This window comes from Lepidothrix coronata, unplaced genomic scaffold, assembly GCF_001604755.1.
Source record: "Lepidothrix coronata isolate B3197 unplaced genomic scaffold, Lepidothrix_coronata-1.0 Scaffold20, whole genome shotgun sequence".
NCBI classification, from domain to species: domain Eukaryota; kingdom Metazoa; phylum Chordata; class Aves; order Passeriformes; family Pipridae; genus Lepidothrix; species Lepidothrix coronata.
In genome coordinates, this window is record NW_016690200.1 from 5,367,805 (window position 1) to 5,385,887 (window position 18,083).

Genomic DNA, 18,083 nt, shown 5'->3' on the forward strand with positions numbered 1-18,083 from the left:
TTGGCATCAGGTGCCAAATTTATACAGAAAAGCACAATCACTGCTGGAGGCCAATTCAAACCTCTGTTGGAGGGAAAAGCTCCATGGGTGCCAATGTAATTTCTGATTTTTGTGGCCAGTGAATTGTATTTTTATACAGATACTTCCTTGAATTTTACTGTGAGACAGGTTGTATCTCTCCACCATTTGTTACAACCCAGAAGATACTTCTCAGAGAGTTCTCAGGTTTAATTCACTTGTGTTTTTAAATCTGGTGATGTCTCTGCATGAAAGACACCAAGTTCTCAGACAGACTTTAAAACAAAGTCAAGCAATTCAGGCTCTGGGTTCCCTTGGAGAGAGAATAAAGTACAAAGTGTGACTTTAGCTTCCAGACAATCTGTTTAACCAGATGTGTAAAATAAATGCAGCTTGAACTAAAAAAAGGGCCGAGGCCAATTCTTTGTTTATTTACCAAATTAAACTCAAATGACTTGCCAAGAGATGAGCAGTCTGGCGCTTAAATGGAAAATATGGCATTAGTAGGGTCTTCCAGAGACACAGAAGCTTTAGAGTCTCTCCAGCTTTGGGGGACTTAACATTTTGGTCTTACAGTTTCTGGCTCTGGCATACCAAACATAATATCACTAAAATATTGTGGGTAGCAGCATCTCTTCGAAGTGCATTTTTTAATAACTGGGGTGCTTTCTGTGAGCCTCATGAGCCAAGAATTTACTTCCAATGGACAAGTCTTCTTAAGCAAACTGAAGTGGTCACAAATACCTCTGCAGAGACCTGGAATCATAGTGGAAGGGAGGTGACTGCCAGGCCATGCTGAGATCCTTCTGAGCATACTTAGGAGATTTTGTTTAGATGCCTAAGGAACACTGAAAACTAAAATGAGGCAGAGAATAATTTTGGTTGAAAGGAACCTCTGGATATCCTGTAATCCAACCTCCTGCTCAAAGGAGAGCTAACCTCAAATTTAGGTGAGGTTTCTCAGGGCTGTGTCCACTCAGACAAAGACTTTTGAAAATCTCTAAGGGTGGAGACTCCCCTGTTTCTCTGGGCCCAGTTACAGTGGATGTGATAGTTAAATTTGGTGTCTGGTAGCTCTAACTGCCCCTGAGTGTCTTAGGAGCCATAGTAGATAACCTGACTGCATCCTTGGCCATGTACAAGAGTGTGTTTATACACTTGGACGAACGGTACTGACAGTGAGAAATGTGTCTTGGTTTAAGGTTCTATGATGAAATAGGAACACCTCTCCTCTCTGACATCCGTGTTGATTACCCTGAAGATGATGTGGAGCAGGTCACCCAGAACTTCTTCCCCAACTACTTCAATGGCTCTGAGATTATAATCGCCGGCAAACTCATCAACCGCACCTCTGACAAGCTCCACGTGGAGGTGACTGCCAGCAACTCCAAGAAGTACATCCTCCTCAAAACAGACGTGGCTATTGACCTGCCAAGCAGGAATGACATCAGAGGTGTCCCCGGTCTGGAAGACGGCAAGGGTGATAAAAATTACATCGAGAGGGCGTGGAGTTACCTCACCATCAAGGAATTGCTTAACTCGCGGTTGAAGAGTGATGACAGTCAGGAAAAAGACCATTTGATGGAGAAAGCCAAGTCCATGGCCCTGGCTTACAATTTTGTTACTCCCTTCACCGTGCTGAAGATGAGAGAGGCTGGGCTCCATTCAGAACCACCTCAGGAGGAGTTTATCAGGCCTTCTACTGATGGAATCGGGGAGAAGCTGCAGAGCTTGCAGGGACACAGAGCACCACCAGGTACGAGAGAAAAATACCCCTGTGCTGGTAAGAAATCTTTTTGCATAGGTGATGTCTCATGGCTGACTTTGGCACAGGGATGATCCTCACCGATGAACTGAGGGGTAAAGCTGAGATTTTCATATCAATTTTGCTAATTGTGAGCTGGGTAAACTTAAGTAAACCTTTTAGGCACCTGACTCACCCCCTTGAAGCACTTGCTGCTCTAGAAACTATTGAAGAAAAATTGGTGTTCTAAATGAAGCTTAAATGCCCCATAATGTCCCTGATTTAATATTTTGAAAACACTTTCATACTGTGACTCTTTCTGCTGCTGAAAAAATAATCATAACAGCCTTCCTTCCCCCACTTCTAGGTATACGCAGAGAGCAAGATAAACAAGTACAAGATAAACAAAGAATTAAAATTTCCAAAACTTCAGGTCAGTGCTTGTTTCCATGCCTTTAATAGTGCAAAATAATAGTGGTTGACTTATGGAAACCTCAGATGCATAGTCACTGTAGTATAACCATCCCAAGGAACAGCCAAAATCCTGTTTGCTAGACCAATAGGGTAGGGAGGAAAATGAAAACAAAAACAAAATACAGAGAGGATCAGTAATGAGAAGGAGACCGAGCAAACATAGCAAGGCAGATGATCTGCAACAATTGATCCTCATGTCTGAGACTTCTGTAAATTAGGGGAGAACAGGAAACACATTCCCTTTGTACTAGATCTAGTCAAAAACATTTTATAAATTAATGTTGCTGAGACATAAAAAATGTTGCTGAAGGGGAAAAAAAAAGAATATCCTATAGTATATTATTATTTTCCTCTTGGTTCTGCACCTCTACTTTACATTCTTTTCATACATTAAACATTGAAGAAGAAGTCCAGATCAAGAATTTTTACTTGAATTTCACTTGATAAGGTCAAATTTAGTTTAAAAAATAAGCTTTTTGTCTTGCTTTATTAATGACATCTATATGGTAGTTGATGAGGGGTGAAGGATTATTGAAAAATTAAGATTGTGGGATCAATATCTGCTGTTGACTGCTCTAATCTGATATTGAGGGCTGGGAGGGTTCAGTGTGAGGTACACCCATCAGTCTTTGGTTAGAAAATTTTCATGCTGTGGGGGATGTAGCCTGCCAAGAAAATATAGAGAAGAGGAGTTTAAAACACCTGCATGATAACTCCCATAAATCACTGAAATTATATTCCAGGAAGAAAGTATCCTGATTTTCATCCAGATTGTTTTGGGGTTTGAGTTTTCATTTAAAAACCATCCTCTTCTGTGAGAAACAAAACAAAACAATCTTTGGGAACAACAAAGCGAAACTTGGCATTTCCTGGCAAACTCCATCTGACCCTCTAAAAACAACAAACCAGGAGCTCTTGGAAAAAAACAGGGACAAACACACTTGAAAAAGCAGTCTTGTTACGATCTTGGATGTTGCAGTTCTGTGTAAGCCTCTCACATTTTTTCCATGTCTTTCCCAGCGGATGGAGACCCTCACTTTGTCATTGACTTTCCCTCCAGCAAGTTCTCTGTCTGCTTCAATATTGACGGAGAACCAGGGGACATTCTCCGGCTGGTCTCTGATCACAAGGAATCTGGTGAGCAGCCAAGTCCAGCAGTTGCCTGTGGGGGGAAAACTGAAGTGCAAGGCCAGCTCTCCAGCAGTAAGACTAAGCACCAAGGTGCTTCACGGGCAAGAAAGGGACAGGAAATCAGGAAAAGTGTCTTTGATGGTGCAACTTCATCGGTCCTCTAGTTACAAAGTCACAACATGCAAATAAAAGACTTGGATTCACCAAAATTGCTCTGTTATTGAAAGTTTGCTCTTTACAGTACTGCTTGGTGTAGGATAGAGCAAAGTACCTAAACAGGCTCATCGAGCACCGAGGCTGCTTCAGTAAAGAAATTACCAAACTGGTTACTGAGTCATGACAGCCTCGAGAAAACCCACATGATTCAGGATCTGCTTTGCCCAAGCCAGTCTGATCCTCAGGGGCCCAAATTGTGGTCTGATCCGATCTGGAATTCTAAGCAGGGCAGCTAATAATCAGATTATGTCCTGAGCAGGGCAACAGTGGGAGAAAGGAGTGTCAAAACCAGAGACAATTCACAGACTGGTTTTACAAAACACCACAACAAAGTTATAAGAATTCTGTTCTGTGTGGCAGTGGTCTAACCTCCATATTTCTGTGTCCAGGCCTGCCTTAGTGAGCAAGATCCAGTTCTTGGCAATGTTTCCCTTCATCTTCTTTCACAGATTGTTTATGCTACTGCTTGAATGCTTCTGTGGCTCAAATGCAGAATGAGCTTGAGGAAAACAGACTCTGTATCACTTGCAAGTTGAGTCTTTAAAGACAGAAATGAGAGATCCCACCAGGAATGAGGGGATGTGGAGATATCTCAGTGTTGATGGGTTGGGTCTGGCTTGGGTTAGCAACAAGCCTCCTCCTTTATTGTTACTGTCCCGTAGCTGTTCAGAGGCCTGTGGGAAGTGAGACACTATCTGATGGACAGCAAATAAAAAAAATCATGGTTGGGAATCTTCCTGTGGACATCAAGGCTTTATTTGACTCTGTGGCATCTGCACCTTGGATCACTCAAGAGTGGTTCTTCTGGTAGCACTGTGTACACTGTGTTAGGATTAATGGGCCTGGGGGCACCTGTTTCCAGGGAAGGCCAGTATTTCTGAGCTTGGGTAAATTCATGTGCTCTGTATGTGGTAATAATTTTATAACAGACTGGTTATGCTCTTCTGAATACTGGTAAGTGAAATAACTGAGCACGAGGTGGTGAATCTGCATGTTCTTGGTCTCAGGGCTTTTGTTTTGAGACATCAGACCTATTTTGGTTCCAGCTTTCATTTATTGATTATTTTCCTGCAAGGTGTCACCGTGAATGGGCAACTGATTGGAGCTCCTGCACCACCCAATGGCCACAAGAAGCATCGGACTTACTTCAGCACCATCACCATCCTCAGCAACAAGCCAGAGAGATCCTACCTGGAGATCACACCCAGGAGGATCATCCTGGATGACGGGGAAAGGCTCGTCCTGTCCTGTGGTCGGAGTGCTGTTGTGAGAAGCAGGAGCCTCGAGGTGTCCATCTCTGCCAACTCCAACGTCACCGTGACGATACGAGACACCATCAGCTTCGTCATCCTCATCCACCGCTACAAGAAGCCGGCCCCGTATCAGAGGAACCACCTGGGGTTCTACATCTCCAACAGCAAAGGCCTCTCTTCTGACTCCCACGGGCTACTGGGTAGGTAACAGGTTCTCAGGTTCAGAGCTGCAAACCAGACAAAAATGGTCCTTCCAAAGAGAGACAGAGGGTAAGGAACAAGGTGAACAAGGTGGAGATTAAGTTCCCAGGTGAGACCTTTACATCCACTCTCAAACAGCTTCTCTATTTTAGTATCCCCAGCTCTTCTCCCCATCTTTTCCTGTACGATCTATCTCCCACTATCCAGCTATATGGCTGTGCCTGTTTTTTACTTTTCTACTCTTTTTATGATTGTTTGATAGAGCTGCTCTGAGAACACACATGCTCGATGCTCCCAATATAGAGACAGAAACCAAATATTCCGGAAGAACTTCTTGTGGCCCCTTTCTTTCAAACGTAAGGGAAATGAACCATCCCTATATTTTTCAGGAACTAGGCTTCAGGTAGGCTCAGAGAATAACCAGATGGTTGGGTTCTTTCAGCTAAGATGATGTATTGATATTTATGGTCATGTACAGGCCCAGAACTCCAAGACTGATGTCACAGTTTCTGTGCCTCTCAGGTCTCCTCAGGTTAAGCGGGAGATGATCCCTCAGGAGTGAGGTTTTGGATTCAGGCCACTTTCATGCACAAACCTCTAAATCCACACTCTTGCCAAGAAGGCAAGGGAAGAGAAGCTGGAGCTTCAGGCCTAGATATTCCTGCTAGCTGATGGGCACTGCATGGGTTATTAACCTCTAGCAACCATGTCCCACAGAAGGGCACTTACTACTAGCAGCTAAAAAAGCTGCTTTAGCTCAGGCAATGTACCAGTGAAAAAAAAAAGGGTTTTATTCTAACCTCTACGCTTGTGGGATTTAGAAAAGAATCACAGGACCTAGATTCATCCTGCTGTTGCAGAGAAGCCCTTTAGAACCCCATTTGCTGAGAATCCTCAAACACAGCCTACTGAAAAAACAAACCACCAAACCACAACAGGCACAAATCAGCCAGTCATGGACTCTTATTTTATCTTGCCTTGCAGGTCAGTTCTTGAACCACGAAGTTAAACTTCTTCAGGAATCTCTAAACGCAAGTCATCAGCAGGTTGGTCAGAATCACACTGAAGTGTTAAAGCCAAACCCTACAAATACCCTGAAGGTGAAGGGACGGCTCATTCCTGTGGTGTGGAAGCAGAGGAGGATCTACAATGGCCAGCAGGAGGTTGAATGCTGGTTTGCCAAAAACAATGCAGACAAACTGATTGATGGGAGCTATAAGGACTATTTGGCTTCTCACCCTTTCGACACAGGGACCAGCTTTGGGACAACTAACAGCCTTTAAGACCAGTCCTAACAATGCATTGCAGCAGGATGTGTGACAGCAGGTCCCTTCTGAAGCCTCTACTAGGCCATTTAATGAATATTTCTTTACTTTTTGGTGCCAAAGAAACTAAGGACTTTGCCCTTGGAAATCAGCTGTCTCTCTTTCATGTGAGATGAACACTGTTCATCAAATTCCTGAAGAACAAGGAGGTTGGGGGGAGGGTTGAGGACATGGTTAAAGGCATGACTGGTGATCTCCCAGTGGGAAGGGAGGGAGAAATGGGCCAGCACTCATATTGGACAGAGCAGAGAGCTGCTGACCTTTGAGTAAACCCATGCAGGGATCTGTGCAATTCACCCAAGAGGCTGGTGAGTCACCCCATGAGAGGCAGAGGTCATACAGCACAATGCCTATTGAGGTGATATGCTTTGCACAGAAGTGACTTGGAGCACCTGCTCCAACCTTGGTCCATGGGGAAAGAAAAGAGAGAGAGAAGAGGTGGGTGGATATTCATCTGCAGTGCCTCCCTAGCATCAAACAGGTAACAAAACCAAAGCCTTAAATCAACAGGCCACAGGAGGGTATTGCTTTCCTGGTTATTGGGATGAGGTCTGGATTTATCACTGAGCATAAGTTTCCCTGAACCACTACAGACTCTTAAAACAGTGGTGAAAACCTTCATGTGGTTTATTGCTGTCTCAGGGCACAGCCTGACTGCTTAAAAAGCACCTCCAGTCTTCAGCAGCAACAGGTTCCCATTCCATGGAGCAGCTAATTCAACGTAATTCAGTTTAAATATCATTGCAGGATTAGTGATTTCGTGAGTCTTGACTCCCTCAGAGAGAAACAAAGTTCCACCATGAGCTTCCAACAGACCTGCCACATCCTTGAGCATCTCATCACTTCTGTTTAGCAAAGATTTAAATTCTCCAAGGGATGATGAACCAGAACCCACAACAGCTTATGAGTCTACAAAGCAGCCTCTTCAATTTAGACTAGATGTTTCTAGCTGCTTTTCTAATCAGGGAGGAAGTCTTTATTTATTCCAAATTGTAAAAAAAAAAATTCATCCCTGGCTCCTTTCTCCTCCCTTACGCTGCAGGAATTTGCACGCAGCAGGAATTTGGCAGCAGGAGGTTACAGAAGGGTCTGCCAGCCACCCCCACTGCAGGTGGTGCTGCTCTGCAAAGAAACCTGCAGACCCACACTGCAAGGCTGTGGTCTATTTTAAAGTGAGGCATCACTGAGCAATGCTATAGATCAGTCACAGGGGCATTCTAGTAGAGAACTCGTCCAAAGAGGACTTGACAACCACAAAGACATTCGCAGGGCAAGGCCAAACTGAGCTTATGTATGCTCTGCCTTTCCAGAACTGAAAGGAAGGAGGGAGGGTGTAGAAGCATCTCCAGAAATTAAATTAGATCCATGTGTTAGGAGAAAACAGAGTTGCCAGAGACCTGCAGAAATAGATTCAATCTTGACTGATTTTTTTGCATATTTAACAATTAAACCATAGTGTTGCTGTAGGAGATCCAGCTGCTGGGGGTGGGGTGGTGATTTTCCAGTTGCTTGAGCAACTAGTTAGTGCTACTAGACCGTGGCAGCAGAGCAGGTGGCAAGCATGGTTTCTTATTCACACCATGTCCTGCCTGGAAGAGGGAAACAGCCAAAACCAACCAGCAAGATTTAATTGCACTCTGGAAGATCCTTACAGTACAAAACTCATGCCAAGGCTCGTACTTTGGAACAAAACATAAAGGAAAAAAACTACTGCTTTGGGCCCTGCTATTTTGAGAAATAGCTCTCCTGCAAGGGAGAACCGAAGGCAGGACCTTCAGTGCAGTCCTGAGTGTGGAATAATGAAAGATGTTTAATGCTCTGCAGTGGGCTCATGGGCCAGAAATGAGATGAGAAAGAACACCTGTGAAGTTGACTTTTCCACCCAAGAAGACAGCAGGAAGATCACCTACAGCCCATATCCAAACAACCTCCCATTCCACTGGCAGGGGAGAACAGGATGGTGGCAATGAATTTCTATACAGTCCAGGGTTCAGCAGGTGTCTTCATACTGTCCTTACTGAAAAGAGATTTCTTTGAAATCTTTCCTCTCCTCCCACATTTTGCTGTTCAGTCATATTGCTAAGGGGAGCAGTTGGCTTGGGCTCTCCTCTCCTGTATATAGATATGTATATAATATATATATACACACACACACACGCTTATTGCTAATGATTCAGGTGCATCTTTACTCCTCCTTCTCCTCCTCCTGCCAAGGAAACATATTTCTTTCAGGGCCTGAAGATAACAATGATCAAGTCCAACTTCTCAGCGATCTGAAGCACCTGGAGCACTATACTCAAGTTCTAATTAAGGCTCCAGTTATCCATTTCACAATAAATATTTTACAGTGAATGCTGCAGTGACGCTTTCATTTGGCAAAGACAAAAGAATTCTGAAGCTGAGGTTATGTATGTTTTATGCTGCTGGACAAGCTCGTGTTTCCAGATGGCTGAAAGAATCAGTCACAATAGGTTGGGAGCCAAAGTAATTTCAATGGAAAATTAGAGGTCAATGATGTTTTTCAGCCTCCATATACTTGGCAGAAAGCAATAAGTGTGTTGGTTGAAGTAAAATAAGAATTTAACCACGTAGACTGATCCAGCCTTTAAATACAGTAGCCTAGGACATGGGAAAACAGTTTGTGCTCCCGCTGCACATACAGACATGCACTTGTTCTCATCTCCAACAGTGTCACAGAGCACTTGGTTTTGCAGTGACACAGCCACAGATTGCACATTGCTCAGACAGCTCAGGAATGAGGCTGAGCAACCACTTTGCAGTGCAATGGAAACAACTGCACACCATCATTTCAGAGAAGGGAACAGGACTCCTGAACTTAGGGTTGCTGAAACAGCAGTGACTACACAATGCTTGAGAGGGACAACCTTTCCCATCTTCCTTGCCCTGCTATTGCCTACTGTGAACTTTCTCAGGCAGCCTGAACTAAGGGCTAAGATGAAGATCCTGTCACTCACCTCTATTTTAGGACAAGGACTTGGCTGTGGCCAAATCTGCACTCTCCACGTGCTGCAGCATTGCACTGTGCAGCCCTATAGCAAGAACAAATCCCCAAATACCAGTACACCTCAAAACAGAGCAACTTTCAAATAGGGAAGCTGTTTTAATCTATTTCCAGTCAAGACATGACACAGCACAGGACTTACTCCAGCCCTTAGCAGTGCAGAACTCCCCAGACAAGCAGAAGTTGCACTGCGAAACCAATTTCACTAAGCAATATAAATGATCTATTCAGAGGGCTGTGTGCCATGTGTTCCAAAAACCTTTTGATGTGCCAGCAAAAGTAGGATTTTGACCCTTCATTAAGAAAGAAAAACAAAAAGAACTTAATTTCCAGAAAAACAGTATAAAGCTGCACAGCTGCAAGTGTAGCCAAGCATGTCTAGTTCACTGAAGGGCACGCAAGGCTTTGATTTGCATCTAAGGCTTCTAAACTACTTTGAAGTTAAGGAAAAAAGAACAACAAACCAAACCCCAAAAAATCCCCACCAAATATCTTCACAGGCTTGAGCTCAGCCTTTAAAAGTCTAAATCCATCTAAGTTAGAAAACCCAAATCCTTTAATTTCTACTCCTTAATAAGGAGTGTTTTCTTGGGCAAATGCAAAGGAAGAAGAGAAAATAAAAGATCAATCCCACCCATCCCTTATGGGGACTGCCTTGCAATAAGCAAAGCTGTCTACAGCTCAACTAGGGATACCAGTTCAGTTCAGTGGATCCTGGGTCAGGTCCTGCTCTGAGGAATATCCACCCTTCGGACTCTGTGTGGGTCTCACCACAGCTGTGTATCTGCACCCAGCCTGGGGGTGGCTTATGCAGCTGCTCTGTGCTCACTCCCTCCCCAGGACAGCTGCAAAGTGTTTTGCATTTTTGTGTTTACAGACAAATACAGTACGTTAACAGGAGAGGAAGGGCAAAGCCCTGCACTTCACACTTGAAACAAAAAGTGCCAGACCTGGGATGACCCAGGGTCTTCTCCTGCAGCAGTCCTATCCAAGGCCATTCCCTTACCTCCAGAAAATCAGGGCTGGCTAATGGGGCTTCAGTTAACAGTGCACATCCAGTTTGAATCAGGTCCTGCAGAGATTTCATATGTTTATTTTACACCAGGTAAAAAGGAGTCAACTTTCAGTAAACACTCACTTGTAAGGTGGCAACTGGGATCCACCTCCAGGTCTGTTGATGCACCAGGTCTTTCCACTGAAGCAGCTCATACAACTCATCCAAGAAACCAAGCACTGTGGCTCAGCTCTTCATTTGCAGCTTTACTAGGACAGCCGTGCTGCAGAAAGATAATCCTCCCTGGTCAGGAAAGATTTCAACAGCCCCCCCTTCCTCCTCTTCACAGCATTAGGGTTTTGCAGAGAATATTGAGCACATGAAGTCATTTCATTTATGAGGCAATTTTAGGTCAAATATTTATTGTATTCCTTATAAAACAGTAAAAAATAATCAGATCCACTGAGACAATCTTCCCAATTCAAGACATTTAAATACATATTGCAAACCAATTCTTTTGAGCATTGTGCATATAAAAAGTGTCACAGTTCAGGTAGCAGAGAATAGTCTTTTTTTTCTTTTTCTATAAAAAAGCAAACAATCTTGATTTCTTTCTCTAGCCTTGACAAAAAAAAGTCACACCCAGCTGGCCAGCCAGGAAAAGTACATATTCATACCCCAATCTCAACATGCCTGCGTGTGTACAGATTAGGGGAACACAGGGAAAGCAGATACTGCTCAAGCCTGTACAGGATGCACGGATAACATCCCAGAAACAACTGCAGGACAGGTCTAGACGAGGCAGGCAAAAGGATCTCTGCAGATCCACAGGGATCAACTAGCATTCCCCACCCTGCCCTTCCTTGGCCAGCCCAAGGATCACAGTGCTGCTCCTTCCTCCACCTCCCTTGTCCCAGTGTTGTCAGATGACCACTTGATAGCTGGGCTGCTTCATCTTCTGGTTGGTTCCATGGAGTCCTGAGGTGTCCTGGTCGCTTTCAGACTGATCAAAATCCATGTCTGGAGAGAGCAACACCTAGAAAGGAGAACAGACAGATGTTGATGGAGCGAAAGTTCTCAGATCTTCTCAATGCTGCTTGCTGAAGGGATCAAGCACCCCTGGAGGGGTCTGCTGCCAGATCCAATCCTCTCTGGCAGATGGGTAAGGTCTCAGGGTCATCCAGACCATCTTTCCAACAACAGACAAAAAGATCTGGGCACAGACACCACGATGATGTGGTGACCCAGCCCCCTCCTGAACAGCAGAACAGGCAGCTAAAGGCTCCATTCCCTATGGGACAGGACTCACACATAGACATGGATGTTCAGGCCAGGCTACAGCCTCAGTGGAGATGTAAAAAACCAAGGCCACATATTTTGTGAACAGCTGTACCACATGTAGACCTTTTCCCAGGCCCCCAGCTGCTTGTCATCTCCGGAGCTCAGCTAGAAGAGCAAGCAGAGCTACAGGGTTAGCTTCAGCCATAGCCAGCAAGCTTAGAAGTGATGTCCTCAACCTGGTAGCACCTTATTTCTACCTGGCACAGAGGCTCCTGGCCCAGTCTGGACTGTGGGAGCCAAAACAGAGCACTGACACCTCTCACAAGTACCTCTCCAGGTAAGAAAGCTCAGTTTGCTGCAGGACCAGAAGGCTGCCCTTTGCCCCCAGGGACACCTCACTCTCAGGAGCCAATTCCACACTTGAAGCTACCACGGGTTGTTTTGAGCCATCTGCCACCAGCCCAGAGTGCCTGAACGATGCAGATGGAGCCACGTGCAGGCATCCTCCAGCCACATCATCTGGGAGAGGAGAAAGGCTGGATTTTACTCAGGCAGTGGCTGCACTGACTGCAGAAGAGCTGAAACCCAACACCAGCCAGAAGTTTGCATGGGTAACATTCATGGCTTGACTGATTAGAATCATTGAATCATCAAGGTTGAAAAAGACCTCCAAGACTGAGTCCAACCCTTAACCCAGGACTGCTGAGTCCACTACTAAACCACAGAATCATAGAATCAGCCGGGTTGGGAGGGATCTCTGAGATCATCAAGTCCAACCCTTGATCCACTACCACCATGGTTACTAGACTATGGCACTCAGAGCAACATCCAGCCTCAGCTTAAAAACCTCCAGGGACGGGGAATCCACCACTTCCCTGGGCAGCCCATTCCAATGGCTGATTACCCTCTCTGTAAAGAACTTCTTCCTAATATCTAACCTAAACCTCCCCTGACAGAGCTTAAGACCATGCCCTCTTGTCTTGCTGATCGCTGCCTGGGAGAAGAGACCAACCCCCACCTGGCTACAACCTCCTGTCAGGGAGTTGCAGAGAGTGAGGAGGTCTCCCCTGAGCCTCCTCTTCTCCAGGCTAAACAGCCCCAGCTCCCTCAGCCTCCCCTCATAGGACTTGTGCTTGAGTCCCTTCATCAGCCTCGTTGCTCTTCTCTGGACCTGCTCCAGCACCTCAATATCCTTCCTGAACTGAGGGCCCAGTACTGGACACAGCACTTGAGGTGTGGCCTCACCAGCACTGAGTACAGGCCCTGAGCATCACATCTACACGTTTTCTGAACACTTCCAGGGATGATGATTCCATCACTTTCCTGGGCAGCCTGTTCCAGTGCCTGACCATCCTTTCAGTAAAGAAATTTTCCCTAATATCCAATCTAAACCTCCTCTGGTGCAATTTGAGGCTGTTCCTTCTTGTCCTATCACTTGTTTCATGGGATAAGAGACTGACCCTCACCTGGATACAACCTCTTTTAGGGTTGTTATAGAAAGGAATAAGGGCCCCCCTGGGCCTCCTTTACTCCAGGCTACGCCACCTCCAGTTCCTTCAGCTTCTCCTCCTCAGACTCATGCTCCAGACCAGACTGTTTGTTCAACTCTATCCTACCCCTTTCTCCTTTCCTCAAACACTGTGCCTGACTGAACAGCCTTCCAGCTCAAAAGCACAAGGGATATGGTAAATGGGCTTTCTGCCCACACACAGAACATCCCCAACAGCTCAACCAGTCCCAGAGCCCAGTATTCCTGGGGCAAAACCAGGAGCATGGGGGAATTACTCTTATCTCTGTCTATCCCCATGCACAGCTGTGAATTCACGTGCCCTCCACTCGTCAGCACTCAGGCAGCACCACAGGGCCAGTCACCACAGCAACAAAACCACTAAACAGGAAACACAAAACTCCAATGAGTCAGTGACTTCAAAGGAGCAGAAGAGACCGCAGGGGAAGGTTTCCTCCTCCCCACCCTCACGCACACTCCAGCCCCTCCATCCCATGTTGTTGTCCTCAGTCAGGCACTCAAAGGACAGCAGTAGACAGGATTAAGCTCTCTTGTTGTCCCCCCCTCCACTGGTCTCAAGGAATTGTTTTTTGATTCAAGACACACACTGGAAAGTTTCCATCTCTCTCACGTGAAGATTTCCTGTTTATCGTATTAATACTGTGGTGCTGTTGAACCTGAGAAAATGGGTGGGTAATTAGTCACACACAGCATCATAAGCTCACTGAACTGACAGGCTGCAACAGGCTGGTTGTGAGGCCTAATGAACTGGTGATTTGGGTGGGTTTCAGTGGAAAACTCAAAACTCCTTGCAGCCAAGCATGGATGGAGATGGAGCAGGCACTGAGTGTTGTGCATTCAGACCCCTTCAGGTCCCCCACTATACACTTGCAGGAAGCTGCACGAGCCAACAGTCTCCAGTAATATTTCCACAATTCCCTGGGAAAGCATCATGACAAGATGGCACCTCATTGCTGTGACAGTCACGGGACATCCCCTCAGATGTAATTTTCAAGCCTAAATCCAATTTGGGAGTCTTCAGCACAACTTGGACGAGGCTCTTCCCCTGCAGATGTGTCCAGGTCAGGATCACAGTGGGTCCATGGCACAGCTGGGAATGGGCTGTGGTGTCCCAGTCCCGAGACAATGTGCTGCTGTCTCACTCAGCAGTCCCCAAATACTTCCCACATTTCTCCCCACACCAGGCAGCCAGCAGCTCCCAAAACATGGGTCACACTACTGAAACAGGGCTGTGCACACATGCTGCCAATCCCTCCTGGCCAGGAGAAGATGCTGCCCACTGGTTCAGTACTGCATACCAGTATGCTACTGGTTTAGTACTCCATCCTTTTGGATAACCAAACCACCTTAGTGGCAGAAGAAGAGAGGAACTGTGGCATAGGTTGTAAAACAAAGCAGCTCTGGGACCACTTCCCCACTAACCATGGAAACCTGTTTGCCCAAAGCTCCACCAGTCTGGTGCAGAATCACAGAACCATTAGGGTTGGAAAAGACCCAACCATTAACCCAGAACTACCAAGTCTACCACTAAACCATATCCCCAAGTGCCACACCCACCAGCCTTCTGAACACCTACGGAGATGGTGACTCCACCACTTCCCTGGGCAGTCTATTCCAATGTCCAGAGTAGGGACCATCCGTCCCACCATCCTCCTTAGAGGATCTGAGCTTAGGTGAGTTGCTACAACTCAGCAGGACTGGCAGGTGGGATGGTTTCCTTCCAAAGGCAACTCTATGCCCACCTTTATTTATCTTCCCTGTAAGGATCAGGTACCTAAGTTCACCACGAGTTTGAGCTGATTAAAAATCAGTTCAGCTGAGCAACAGCCAAATCAAACTTGCTCTTGGAATATTCTTCAATACTTATATGCAAGCAGCATTGTATTGGCATTTATCAGCATCTGCAGTCTAGTGAATACCAGAAGTCACAGCTCCTATGAAGGGAATCAGGACAGGTGCTGAGCTCCATGCTGACCAAAGGCAGGTCCCCATGTATTAGTATTAGCTTTCCTCCCAAACTTAAAGTATTAAACTTTTGCTTTAAGGCTTGTCTCTGAAAATGTAAGCCTTCAGGAAAGGAACAGAAACTCATCCACCTCCCTTGGGGAAAAAGAAAGAACCAACAACAAGGAAAAAAAAAAACAAACTCAAAAAAGATCAAATAAAACATTATTAAAACTGACTGTTTTCCTGAGTTGAGGAAACAAAGAAACCACTGATAAGATCTAAAGTTTATTGGGACTTGCAAGGGCAAGGGAAAAGAGACTTGGGTCAAGGGCAGGACACATACAAAGCAGAAACAAGGGCCTTGCAGATGAATGCATTTCCTCAGCCTGAACAGCACTGGATGCAGACTGGCACTCAAGAAAGATATTTTTCTATCCCATAAGAAGGCAAAAGAAGGACTCCATGAACATTTACAAGGCAGGGCACAAGTCTGAAACAACGTAAAGCTTAAGACTGACATGGAAGGAAGAAAGGAAAGGAAGATGAAACTCTTCCAACCATAGGAGGGACTTTGTCCCTTTCAGGGTTTCAGTGCAAAAAAAAGCTCAGCATTTGCTCCATTATAAACAAGAGCCCACTCTCTGGCTCACCAGAGCAGCCTTAAAGCCCAGCAGAGGCTGCCACTTCTCTGGTGTGCTCTGCAGCCACAGAGTCAGTAAATGACACCAGAGGCAGGACTGCTGGTTGGTGGGTTTCTTCCTGCTGCCCATCTGGTCAACCAAGCCAAGGACAAAGCTGAGTTTTCCTGCTCTCCCTACAGAAAATACTCAGTGTGGGTTTTTAACAGGTTAACTTCAGCCCCCACTTTCCATTCTCCTTCCTATCTCCCCACCCCTCCTTTTGCAAACACAAACTGCTGGTTGGAGTGAAAATAATGACACTCCATTGGTGAGACAGGCAGAGGGCTGAAATTCAAGCCTGCAGCGTGATGGGGAGCTGGTGGCGCCTGCTGAGAGACAGCTCTGATGAACCCTGATAAACCATGGGACACATGACCCACAGCCAGCCCTGCCCCACACACAGACACTGCTCAGCCCCCCTTCCTCCTCCACTGGGCAGCAGGGAGAGGAGAAATTCCCCCACTGAAACAGGTTATTAGCAGCAACAAGCCCAGCAAATGCTCGTTTTCTGCTTTCAAGCCTAAATTCCAGTCAATCCAGGTGCAGGACTCAGCCAGCCAACATGATCTTTAATTCACAGCTTAAGAAGCTGACACATGAAGCACGAGTCTATGGCTATACCTCAAGGCCCAGTGCCAAGAAAGAGCTGGAAAACAGGTCACCCACTGCTGTGTTTCTTCACTAACTTCCTCCTCTGCCCAAACTATTTGTCGGGCCAGAGGCACAGGAACATGCCTGAGCAGAGAGGAAGCAATCCCTGCAGACTGCCTCAGGTAAAAAATGGTCCCCTTGGCAGCTCCACTGCAGTGACGGATCAGAGGGTTTCAGGATGGACAAATAACCTGGACATTGAAGATCTCAGCAAAAATTTGCCTCACAAAAGTAGTCACATACTCAGAAGATTGGAAAAGCCTTTGAAAGAAAGTCAGAACTGTTTCTGTCAACTTGAAACAACCTGTCTTCGCTGAGCTGCCAGAAGAGTCTTTCCTAGCTTCTGGAAATAAACAGGATCTCCCCTTTGGGTTATCCAAAACTGAGCTGGAGGTCACAAAACGCTTGCCCCCTACCCCAGTGGAAGAAGGCAGAGATCCAGCTCCATTTCCATGAAGGACTAGTAATTGCAACACCCTCTGTGTATCCACAGCAGCCACTAAATGGGACTAAATGCAGCAAGTTTAGGTTCGAAAGGCAGGAAAGGATGTTGGTTTCTCAACTAGAGATGTCACCTCCTTACCTTTGCTTCTGAGCTGGTGTGATTTTAACTGATCTTAAACCCTCAGGAACACACCAGCACATCCAGGCAGCACAGCAGGTCTTTACCAACAGTGACCTCGCCAGGCTGTAACTGTTTATCTGGAGGCAGGGCCAGGAGAAGTGACTCACTTGTCTCAACAGCTGCTCACATCTGCCTGCCCTCCCTGCCAGAGGGAGGATTCCTCTGACACTGCATCCTCATGAGCAGTGGCCACTTCCCCACTACACCCTTGGGACAGAGAAGCCCTGGCTGCTGTACAGGCTGCCAAGCACACTGTGAAAACATCATTACCTCTGTGTGTGCTGCATTGTCACCAGTAACTGTCCCACCCACCCATCAACACAAGAGCTGAGGTACTCTTTATGAAAGAGTTCTCAGAGAGCAAGAGCTATTTCTGTTTGTCCTAAATTCCTCTGCAGAAGCTACTCCAGGAGCCAGTCCGAGATTGCCAGGAATTATCTTATCTCCGTAAGTCTCGCCAGCGAGCTGCAGGATATCAGGAGTCATGCACAGAACACACTGAAACCAGGTCTGGGTGCCAGGGGAAGGAAGGGAATTCATCCCAGGGACTAACACAGTGGTCTCTGTCCAAAAGTCAGTAAGAAGCAGACACCACCTACCCACCAAACCACACATCATTAACAAGAGCTAAGTCTGCTGGAACTGCAGCATTTCCTCCCCCACCACAACTTTGGAGTGTCAAGCTCAGACTACACAAAATACAGCTTCCTCCAGCTAATGGACCACCATCTGGCTGAAAAAATACCAGATGCTGACAAAAACAGGATTCCTGACTAGGCCTTGTCCTCTAAAAAAAAAAGGATGCTATCAATTACAGTGAGGAAAGCAAGCCCTTCTCAGCCAAGATTAATTACAACTAAATATGGGGAAGTTGAGAGTGACAGTGCAGAGATACACACCAGTTTCAGTCTGCCCACACAGGTCAGTGCAAGAGTCAGCTCATTCTCTCCCCCCCCAAGATACTGTCATCATTCAGGGCAATATTTCAGCAAA

The 18,083-nt window shown here is 46.0% G+C and overlaps 2 protein-coding genes across 2 annotated transcripts in view; one reads left to right on the top strand and one right to left on the bottom strand.

The window, feature by feature from the left end:
* ITIH5 (inter-alpha-trypsin inhibitor heavy chain family member 5) overlaps nucleotides 1–6,450 on the top strand; it is a 43,423-nt gene extending 36,973 nt beyond the window's left edge. The window contains exons 10-14 of the mRNA XM_017807862.1: nucleotides 1,221–1,774; nucleotides 2,130–2,195; nucleotides 3,257–3,373; nucleotides 4,659–5,036; nucleotides 6,022–6,450. Coding sequence (XP_017663351.1) covers nucleotides 1,221–1,774; nucleotides 2,130–2,195; nucleotides 3,257–3,373; nucleotides 4,659–5,036; nucleotides 6,022–6,320 — 1,414 coding nt within the window. The 3' untranslated portion in view covers nucleotides 6,321–6,450. The remainder of the gene's footprint in view (nucleotides 1–1,220; nucleotides 1,775–2,129; nucleotides 2,196–3,256; nucleotides 3,374–4,658; nucleotides 5,037–6,021) is intronic.
* Nucleotides 6,451–10,783: 4,333 nt separating this feature from the next.
* LOC108493835 (store-operated calcium entry regulator STIMATE-like) overlaps nucleotides 10,784–18,083 on the bottom strand; it is a 32,711-nt gene continuing 25,411 nt past the window's right edge. Inside the window, exons 5-6 of the mRNA XM_017807719.1 lie at nucleotides 12,054–12,178; nucleotides 10,784–11,414 (exon numbers count right to left, since the gene is read on the bottom strand). Of these exons, the coding sequence (XP_017663208.1) occupies nucleotides 11,301–11,414; nucleotides 12,054–12,178 (239 nt within the window). The 3' untranslated portion in view covers nucleotides 10,784–11,300. The remainder of the gene's footprint in view (nucleotides 11,415–12,053; nucleotides 12,179–18,083) is intronic.